At 39.6% G+C, this 10,807-nt stretch overlaps 1 protein-coding gene across 3 annotated transcripts; it reads left to right on the top strand.

The window, feature by feature from the left end:
- The first annotated feature begins 3,188 nt into the window (after window positions 1–3,188).
- Window positions 3,189–7,727, top strand: RANBP6 (RAN binding protein 6). 3 transcript variants are annotated; one of them, XM_077769657.1, is made up of 2 exons: window positions 3,189–3,383; window positions 4,440–7,727. In XM_077769657.1, the coding sequence occupies exons 1-2, from the start codon at window positions 3,189–3,191 to the stop codon at window positions 6,504–6,506; spliced, it is 2,262 nt and encodes a 753-aa protein (XP_077625783.1). In that variant the 3' UTR covers window positions 6,507–7,727. The 3 variants fall into 3 exon arrangements, with proteins under 3 accessions (XP_077625783.1, XP_077625784.1, XP_077625782.1); XM_077769658.1 differs by having other exon boundaries at window positions 3,189–3,324; window positions 4,440–4,598; XM_077769656.1 differs by having other exon boundaries at window positions 3,189–7,727.
- The last annotated feature ends 3,080 nt before the right edge of the window (window positions 7,728–10,807 follow it).

Below are 10,807 nucleotides of genomic sequence, written 5' to 3'. Positions count from 1 at the left end.
ATATTAGAATCTCAGCACTTTTGTTTATATATTTATATATATTTATATTTATATATTTGATGTTTTTAAATCCATTATAGGCATTATTATTCTTTTTAATATTCAGACTGTCTCATTTTAGGCCAGTGGGAGCGTTCCTAGGTTTGTTGTTTGTTGTTGTTATTGTTCTTGTTGTTTTTGCTGTTTCCTGTATTTTTATTCTGGATTATTCTTGTAAAAATGTCAAATATGTCCAATTTAATTCTAAGTCTCTCAGCTCTTGGAAGAAATTTTCAACTTATTTTGCACTTTTCCCACTTAGTAAGATGCTACTAAATACTTAAATAGTCTGGTATTGAGCTACCTTATGGAAACATTCTTAAATGGCCTCTCAACAGTGCAAACAATTTTAAAAGCCAATTTTAATTATAAAACTTAATAAAGTTCTTCAACTCTAACCAAATTTGCAAGTCCAATCTTGATCTTGAGTATTATGTATTTTCCTGCGGCAGGGGTTGGTGCAAAAGTAAATAGAAAAGAATTCTACAATATAGAGATTTTATTTTTTAAAAATTTATTTTTTATTTATTATTTTTTTAATGTTTTTATGTATTTTATTTTTGAGAGAGAGAGACAGCATGAGCAGGGGAGGGTCAGAGAAAGAGGGAGACAGAGAATCCAAAACAGGCTCTAGTCTCTGAGCTGGCTGTCAGCACAGAGCCTGACGCGGGGCTTGAACCCAGGAACTGTGAGATCATGACCTGAGCCGAAGTTGGATGCTCAACCGACTGAGCCACCCAGGCGCCCCAGTACCTTAAGATTTTAAATCAGTATGTGTTTTTCTAAAATAAAAGATCATAAATAATTTTCCTGAAATGATTCAGTTTAGCTCTTACTGTTGAAATGATGACCATCACTATAGCACATGGGAGCAAGTAGAGAGCAAAATACAGATTCTGGGACTCACTGTTTTGGGGAAGCCTCTTTTTCCTCCAGAAAGAGTTAGCAGTCTTTCAATTTGCATTAACACTGCTATTTATCCATTTCTAGGTAAATAAATAGGTACATTGCAGTACCTCCAACCAGATGCCCAGTCTAAAACTTGGGGAAATTTCCTAAGCTGCTGCTTCTCCTCTGAGTGCCATTGACACACTTTTAAAAATCTTCCAAATCCTTGATAGTACCACCAAATTATAACTGAGTTTCCTGTTGCTCCACATCCTCACCAACCATTGCTATTGTCAAAATTTTAAATTTAAAACATTGTTTGTGATATGTCTTTGGTGGTATTTCATTATGGTCTTTAATATGTCTTTAAAATACTAGTATAGTACTAACAGAAGACTCCTCTCCCTCCCCCATATAATTTTTAATATTTCCTGAAACAGCAAATGCAAAGGTTCTGCAGTTTGACTTATTAAGACATAGTAAGAAAACCAGTGATCTGAAGCAAGATCCAGAACTGTAGTCAAGATCTTGGAATCAGAACCAGAACTAATCTAATCAGTGTTTCTCAGATTTTGGTATTTATATGAAAACTCAGTGTGTTTGTTAAAATTGAACATTTTGGGGTTGCATTCCTCAGAGATTCTGATTCACTAATTTAGACATTGGTCTCTAATATCTAAATTTAAAAATAAGTGTCTCAAGTAATTCTGATGCAGCTGGTTTTGGTTCACAGAATGAGAAACACTAGTTAGAGAATAATGTTTCTTCCTAAATGAGTATAGTATTGCATATTATAATGTAATCTATGAGACTATTTTATCTATCATCTGGTTAATCCTAAAGCTGTGATTTTCTAATTTGAGGGTATATGCAGCAGTGTTTTACAAAATTAAAATTAAGTCCACTTGGAGAAGTTTAAGACAGACTTTGCAGTAAGTGAAGTCTTCCCATTATGTTGCAAAACTAGGAGTAATTATGGGGAAGTGGTATGGTGAAAGATCATTGGTGTTGCTTTCAGAAGCGGTAGATTTGAGACTCAGCTGTGTCATCTTAGGCAAATCCCTTAACTTCCCTCAGTTTCTATTGCTTACTTAAATTAATGTTGTATCTTTTCCACCAACTTTGCAAACCTGTATAAAGGTCAAAATGACAGAGTGGCAAAGTGCTAATATAAAAGTAAGATCTAATCACTGTTAGAGGAATGATCATTGTTTTTGATTGACACACCTGCTTGAATTTAAAGAGACAATATTTAGCTTCAGGGGCATTTGTTTCTTGGAATAATCTCAGCATCTTCCTACTAAAAGGAAAATCAGAAAAGCATTTTACAGTTCAGGCAACATGCAAAGAAAACTTTGAGGGACATGACCAAGGACACAAAATTAATTTACAGATAAGACCAGGATTCAAGTCTTCTGATTACTAGCCTAGGTCACTTTCCACCATACTTTATTCAGTTGTTTTTCTCATTTTTTATTATAATCCACAGGCCAGGTGATTCTGACACACCAGAGTTTAAGCATCACTGTTCTTAGTGCTTTAGATGTGGTAGTGGGATAGTAATCAAGGTCTTTACCTTTTATTGTACTTATTTGATAAACAGCTTTTCTGAGATCTTATTCACATACCATACAATCCACCAATCTAACAATACAATGGTTTTTAGTATAATCACAGAGAGGTGCAACTATCACCACAATTAATTTTAGAACATTTCATCACCCCAAAAGAAACCAACTGACAGCTGTCATTTTACATTTTGTCCTTCCCATTGCTTTTGGGAATCTACTTTCCGTGTAGATTTGCCTTTTCAAGACCCTTCATATAAACGGAATCACACAACATGGGGCCTTTTGTGACCTTCTTCCACTTGGCGGGATTTTTAAGACTCAATTATTGTTTTAAAATTATCGGGGTAACAACTGAGATAGTTTAGAAATAAAGGAGGTAAAAAGTCACCCAGAATCCCATTCTAATACACTAAAATCATAATTTTCTTTCTATCTTTTTTTTTTTTCCTTTTCTTTCTCTGCAGGTGCTTTTTCGTCTGATTGGAAAACAGACCAAAGATGTCGCTCTTCCCCACCCCATCTCACCTATCCCCTCTCGGCCCAGCCCACCTCCCCGGAGCTCAGACAAAGCACGCAGCCAGAAGTGAATAAGCAGCCCCGCCCATCCCCTCGGGCGCCTCGCTTACGTCACTGTTTCTGGCCGCAGACCCCCTCCCTCCATCTCTGTCGCGGTTTCTTTGACAGAGCGCTATGGCGGCGGCCGGGTCTGCAGGGGTACCCGCCATGGTGTCGGGAAAGCAAGAGTTTTACCAGCTTCTGAAGAACCTGATCAATCCAAGCTGTATGGTGCGGAGGCAGGCAGAAGAAATCTATGAAAATATTCCAGGTCTGTCTAAGACTACATTCCTCTTAGATGCTGTCAGAAATAGAAGAGCAGGTTATGAGGTGAGACAAATGGCTGCCGCACTGCTACGACGGCTTTTGTCCTCTGGGTTTGAGGAAGTCTATCCAAATCTGCCTTCTGATGTTCAGAGGGACGTCAAGATTGAACTGATACTGGCTGTTAAGTTAGAAACACATGCTAGCATGAGGAAAAAACTTTGTGATATTTTTGCAGTGTTGGCCAGGAATTTGATAGATGAGGATGGCACTAACCACTGGCCTGAAGGTCTGAAGTTCCTTGTTGATTCAATCTACTCTAAAAATGTAGTTCTTTGGGAAGTTGCACTTCACGTTTTCTGGCACTTTCCTGGGATTTTTGGGAATCAAGAGCGGCATGATTTGGATATCATCAAACGGTTGTTGGACCAGTGCATTCAGGATCAAGAACATCCAGCAATCAGGACATTATCTGCTAGAGCTGCAGCTGCATTTGTACTTGCTAATGAGAATAATATTGCTCTTTTCAAAGACTTTGCAGACTTGCTTCCTGGAATCTTACAGGCTGTGAATGACTCATGCTACCAAGATGATGATTCAGTGTTAGAATCCCTTGTTGAGATTGCAGATACTGTACCTAAATACCTGGGTCCTTATTTAGAAGATACTCTGCAGTTGAGTCTGAAGTTATGTGGAGACTCTAGACTTAGTAACTTGCAACGCCAGTTGGCTCTTGAGATAATAGTGACTTTGTCTGAAACTGCAACCCCAATGTTGAAAAAACATACAAATATAATTGCACAGGCAGTTCCTCATATATTAGCAATGATGGTTGATCTACAAGATGATGAGGACTGGGTAAATGCTGATGAAATGGAAGAAGATGATTTTGACAGCAATGCAGTTGCTGCTGAGAGTGCACTAGACAGACTGGCTTGTGGGCTCGGTGGAAAACTTGTTTTACCAATGACTAAGGAGCACATCATGCAGATGCTTCAGAGCCCTGACTGGAAATATCGACATGCTGGATTAATGGCCTTATCTGCCATTGGAGAAGGATGCCATCAGCAAATGGAATCAATTCTAGATGAAACGGTTAACTCTGTTTTGCTTTTTCTTCAGGATCCTCACCCAAGAGTGAGGGCTGCAGCCTGTACTACACTTGGACAGATGGCTACAGATTTTGCTCCTAACTTCCAAAAGAAATTCCATGAAACAGTGATTGCAGCTCTGTTGCGTACTATGGAAAATCAAGGTAATCAGCGTGTGCAATCCCATGCGGCTTCCGCACTTATTATTTTTATTGAAGACTGTCCCAAAGCATTGCTAGTTCTATATTTGGATAGTATGGTGAGAAATCTACATTCCATCTTGGTGATTAAACTTCAAGAATTGATTCGGAATGGAACTAAATTGGCCTTGGAACAGCTTGTGACAACCATTGCCTCAGTTGCAGATACAATAGAAGAAAAATTTATTCCATATTATGATATATTTATGCCGTCACTAAAGCACATTGTTGAGCTTGCTGTTCAAAAGGAACTCAAGCTTCTGAAAGGAAAAACTATTGAATGCATTAGCCATGTTGGTCTTGCTGTTGGGAAGGAAAAATTTATGCAAGATGCATCAAATGTGATGCAGCTGTTGTTGAAGACACAATCAGACTTAAATAATATGGAGGATGATGACCCTCAGACATCTTACATGGTTTCAGCATGGGCTAGAATGTGTAAAATTCTTGGAAGTGATTTTCAACAGTACCTTCCACTAGTTATTGAGCCTCTTATTAAGACTGCTTCGGCTAAACCTGATGTTGCTCTCTTAGACACACAAGATGTGGAAAATATGAGTGATGATGATGGATGGCAATTTGTAAATCTTGGAGACCAACAAAGTTTTGGAATTAAAACTTCAGGACTTGAAGCAAAAGCTACTGCTTGCCAGATGTTGGTTTACTATTCCAAGGAGTTAAGGGAAGGATTTGTGGAATATACAGAACAAGTTGTAAAGCTGATGGTTCCTTTATTGAAATTTTATTTCCATGACAATGTTCGAGTGGCAGCAGCAGAGTCTATGCCTTTTCTCCTGGAATGTGCAAGGACTCGTGGCCCAGAATATCTTGCACAGATGTGGCAATACATATGTGATCCCTTAATCAAGGCTATTGGAACTGAACCTGATACAGATGTACTCTCTGAAATAATGAATTCTTTTGCAAAGTCCATTGAAGTAATGGGAGATGGGTGCCTTCTTGATGAACACTTGGAAGAACTAGGAGAAATATTGAAAGCAAAACTTGAAGGGCACTTTAAAAACCAAGAACTGAGACAGGTTAAAAGACAGGAAGAAAACTATGACCAGCAGGTTGAAATGTCTCTGCAAGATGAGGATGAATGTGATGTTTATATTCTGACCAAAGTATCAGATATTTTGCACTCATTATTTAGCACTTACAAGGAAAAGATTTTACCATGGTTTGAACAGCTTCTTCCTTTAATTGTAAATCTAATTTGTTCGAGTAGGCCATGGCCAGATAGACAGTGGGGATTGTGCATATTTGATGATATTATAGAGCACTGCAGTCCAACCTCATATAAGTATGTAGAATATTTTCGGTGGCCAATGCTACTAAATATGCGAGATAACAACCCTGAAGTCAGGCAAGCAGCTGCTTATGGCCTGGGTGTTATGGCACAGTTTGGTGGAGATGATTATCGTTCTTTATGTTCAGAAGCTGTCCCATTGCTGGTAAAAGTTATTAAGTGTGCAAATTCCAAAAACAAAAAAAATGTCATTGCTACAGAGAACTGTATCTCAGCAGTAGGGAAGATTTTGAGGTTTAAGCCTAATTGTGTAAATGTGGATGAAGTTCTTCCACATTGGCTATCATGGCTCCCACTGCATGAGGATAAAGAGGAAGCCATTCAGACTTTGAATTTTCTCTGTGACTTAATTGAAAGTAACCATCCAGTTGTACTTGGTCCAAATAATTCCAATCTTCCCAAAATAATCAGTATAATTGCAGAAGGAAAGATTAATGAGACTATTAATTATGAAGATTCTTGTGCCAAACGCCTTGCTAATGTTGTGCGTCAGGTACAGACTTCTGAAGAATTATGGGTGGAATGTATATCCCAACTTGATGATGAGCAGCAGGAAGCTTTACAAGAGTTGCTAAATTTTGCTTGATGCATGTTAATGTCACTTGACTATATTCTACCATAAAAGTAATTCCAAATAACTATTGTGAATGGATTCTATTATAAATGGGAGAACTGTTCTCTCTTTGCCAAGCAGTTTATATTCCTTCCCTATATGTTTCTCCAAGATTAGTCAGTGTTACAGCTTTGTGTTCACCTTGCATGTTTTCTCTCTTAAACATAGAACTTGGTGATAAACATTGTCTTAGAGTATTTGTCACCTTTCCCCTAGTTGATGTGAATTACATAAATTGTTGCTATTTGTCTGAACTATTGATGCTGGGCAAACAATATACTTGTGTCAAGATGTCATGCTGCCCATCACAAGATTCTGAGAGCTTACAAATGTAGGAGAACTTCCAAGACAAATATCTTTGGAATTGTGGGTGAAAAATATAGTGGCAAGCTTATTCCTTCTGGTGGTTTTCATGGTAATGGGAGGATGCTGAAATTGGGAGATACTGCCATGGATGTGGGGAGTTTTCTCTATATTATGTGAACTTTTTCATCATGTCCTCCTGAGAACTGGGTGAGGCATGTCCATTTTCTAGTCCCCAAGGTGTCCAGCTGAGAGTTAAGAGAACTTTAAAATCTTAGCTGACTGGTCTCTCTTTTTCAAGTTATCCAGGACTTTAAGAACTATGGTTACTGGAAAGGCTGTCCTGGTGCATGGAACATTGGTAGCATGTAACATACTATTCTGCAGTGTTTGACAAATAGTAGTCAATATTTGTGGGAGTCAATCAGTATTATGTGTTTAAGCAGAATATTGCATTGTGAATATATGCCATTTTCCTCCTGAAAGCGGCCCAACGAGGAGAGAAGCCCGGATTTAAAATGGGGTTTAAATAGATTTCTATTTTGAAGAAGTTCTTATAGATTCTGTAGTAGCAAAGAAAATGAAAGGAGGGCAAAATTATTTTTATCTTTAAACATGAGAAAAACAGCTTTGAGACCAGTCATATAGCAATAGATGTGCATTTTAAGAAAACAGTTAATCTAGAGTGAATTTTATTAATTGGAATGTTGATCTTTAATGTCAGGCATTTTGTAGAGTAGAAAAAAAGCCTTCTACTCAGCAAATCATTGACCCAAAATTTAAGAACAAATGTATCTGTCATGATTTCCTGGGGTGTTGTGAGTACTGTGTATGTAAAGTGTTTAGCAAATATTTAAGACCTAGTAAGTGCTTAATAAATGGTACGTGTTAGTGCTGTTGTTTGTTTGCACCTCTCGTGTGTGTGTGTGTGTGTGTGTGTGTGTGTGTGTGTGTGTTTAATGGTTTGGAATTCCTTTTACAGTAGAATTTCCCTGATTTACCCCCTGCCAGTTCAGATGAGCAACCCATGTAGGCCGTTGTGGACAGAAGTATGAAGTTGAGATTTTAGATATGGAATTCCTGTCCATTCCCTGGAATAATTTATTATTTATTATAATAAATAATAGGAAAGGACATTAAGTATAGTATAGTCACAATTTTATTTAAGATAAATAAAAGTGTAAATGAATAAATAGAAAAATCCTACAACAAAGTATTAATAGAAATTTTCTCTGGGTGGTGAGATTAAATGGCAGTTTTTCTTCTCACTAATAATTTACCTACAACCAACATATTTCTTGTCTAATAGCTTTCTTTAAGCTTAAGGACCTGATCCTACTTTCAGAATAGCTAAGATCACAATCATCATGGCCTCTCCATGACCTATAGCTGTGGTTCCTTCAATTCCTACCTCTTTATCTTAATTGATATTCCTTCAGAAGCTCTTGATCAAATTTCTAGAAATTCCCTACACTCTTGTGCATGAGAATTGGAAATTCTGCCAGGTGACTTGGAATTAGGTACCTCGGAGAATTTTGAAGTGTGACAGACCTAGATTTGAATTTTGGCAAACTACTCTCTTAACCTATGCATCTGTAAAATAGGCATAGTACCTAGGATTGTTGTAGGAATTCAGGTGATAATGAATATAAAGTGTTCAGTGGCACAGGATTCAATAAATGCAATCTATATTATCAGAGAGTCATGAAATAGAGTTGGTAGCTAAAGATAAAGAGGGGATATTTGCTGGGGGGAATGGTCAAAGGAAATGAAGGATGCTCAATCAGACTCATTTTTGGTTGCCATTTGCTGAAATTAGACTGTTCCCTGGCTGTTCCTGTGAGCTGGGGTACATCTAAGGGCTCTGAGGAAAAAGACAAATGTCTCATAAATTACAAATGTCTGATGAGAGGAGACCTTGAAAACTGGATAATGGGTATGTGGGAGTGTCAATACTCACCAATAAGTGTTCCCATTTAACTATTTTACCTAATACTGCTACTTAACTTACTGCCCCCAGCCCCAAAATCTTTGAAGTTTTGACTTCTATCAGTTCTCTAAAGGTTCACAATGATCACGGATCAGAATATCCTGACCATTTGGTTAGATGACTTTTAAAATGCTTGATTCTAGGATGTAATTACCAGTTTCAAGTAGAGAATTCTGTGTAAATAGAAACATATATGCATGTTTCTTTTTTTTTAAATTTTTAATGTTTATTTTTTGAGAGACAGAACAGGAGCAGGGGAGGAGCAGAGATGGACACACAGTATCCGAAGCAGGCGAGCTGTCAGTACAGAGCCTGATTGATGTAGGGCTCAAACTCAGGAACTGTAAGATCACAACCTGAGCCAAATTGCTTGCTTAATCGACTGAGCCACCCAGGCACCCCAAGATTTGCATCTTTCTGATAGAACATAAGAAAATAGTAATATCTGCTTTATGGAACCATTACTTCCCTTCACCCCACTTACTTTCAGCAATACCTAAATTAAAGTGAATGACAAGTCCATGTTTTAGACATTCAACAGTAATTTTTAAATGTGTAGTGGGCAGCTTGATTAATACTGGGCAGCTTAGACTTGAAATATTTGAAGACTGTTTTTAACCCCAAGGATTTTTAATAAGGTTCCATTCCTTTCCTTTATTCTTAGCAGATCTCCAGAACGGAGGTAGAAATATGTTAATTTTAACGGAAAACGTGACATTACTTAAAATCGGAATTGGTTAAGACCTCGACTGGAGTTTTAGAAATTACGAGTTTTACAAATTATATTTTTGCTTGTGAACATATGTTTTCAGTTGGCCGAGTCTTTGAACCTCTTTCCTAAACTATAAAATTATAGTTAAAAATCTGGCATTTATACGGGGGGAAACGGGGTACAGAAAATGGGAAATTTACAACAGGATGGGATTTACATTTTGTGCCTTCCAGTATTCATTCTCCATAACGGAGCAATGATTAATTTTAGTTTTTCTTTTTCTTTTCCCTTTTTTAAACCTTTATGTTTGAGAGACCGAGACTGAGAGCAGTGAAGGGACAGAGAGGGAGATAAAGAATCTGAAGCAGTCTTTAGGCTCTGAGCTGTCAGCACTAAGCCTGACATGGGGCTCGAACCCACCAACTGAGATCATGAACTGAGCCAAAGTTGGAAGCTTAACTAACTGAAGCACCCAGGCGCCGCAGGATTAATTTTACTTTTTAGGGCTTTGAGGGACAAAAGAAAGAACTTCTTGGACTAGCTTTAAAAGCCCTTGGACCTCTCCGGCAGTGGCGAGGACTGCTGCGCAGGCGCCTTGCTTTGCTCTCCACTCCGCCCCTTAACAGTACTCTACATGCTGATGACATCATTGGTCTGCGCAACCGGTATGCCTTGGGGTCATTCGCTCAACCTAAGTCGGTGCTTTTGCGTAGCTGGGCGAGAAGCGATGGGGTGGGCGGGGCTGTTCTACAACGCATGCGCACCGTGGATGGCGACGGTGTCCCTTTCTTTGCCTTTTTCCAGATCCTGGGGGTTGCTTGAGTGCCCTCCCTCTTCNGGAGCGGGTGTAAGGGAGAGGAGGAGGAGCCCCAGCCACCGCAGCCCAGTGCTGCAGCCCCCTTTGGGGCGGCTAGAGAAGAATCCTCACTTCCTCTTCGTCCCCTCCCAACCCCGCTACGGCCGGCCCGGAGGGGGTGGGGCGCCGAGGCCGCGGTAGCCAGGCCTGGCCTGGCTGGTGAGGAGCAAGCGGGCGGGCGGGGCGCGAAGGGGTAAGGCAAAGGAGGGCCTGGCGCGGGCCGCCGCCGGGGGGAGGGGAGAGGAGGGCATCTAGGCTCTCCTCTTCTCTCCCCCCTCCCCCGCGCGACATGTAACCCCGCCCCGCCGGCTACAAGCTGAAGACCCCAGCGGGTAGCGAGGGGAGCGGGCGGCTGAGAGCAAAGCCCGATGTGGCTGGGGCTGCGGGGCAAGGCTGAGCCCTGAGGAAGCAGC

This window comes from Crocuta crocuta, unplaced genomic scaffold, assembly GCF_008692635.1.
Source record: "Crocuta crocuta isolate KB4526 unplaced genomic scaffold, BGI_CrCroc_1.0 scaffold393, whole genome shotgun sequence".
Lineage (NCBI taxonomy): Eukaryota > Metazoa > Chordata > Mammalia > Carnivora > Hyaenidae > Crocuta > Crocuta crocuta.
Note: the sequence above shows the minus strand (reverse complement) of the source record. Positions and strands in the feature narration are given on the sequence as shown.

Excerpts from the sequence above, each read along its gene's own strand:
- RANBP6 (XM_077769656.1), top strand. The coding sequence starts at position 3,189 with ATGGCGGCGGCCGGGTCTGCAGGGGTACCCGCCATGGTGTCGGGAAAG.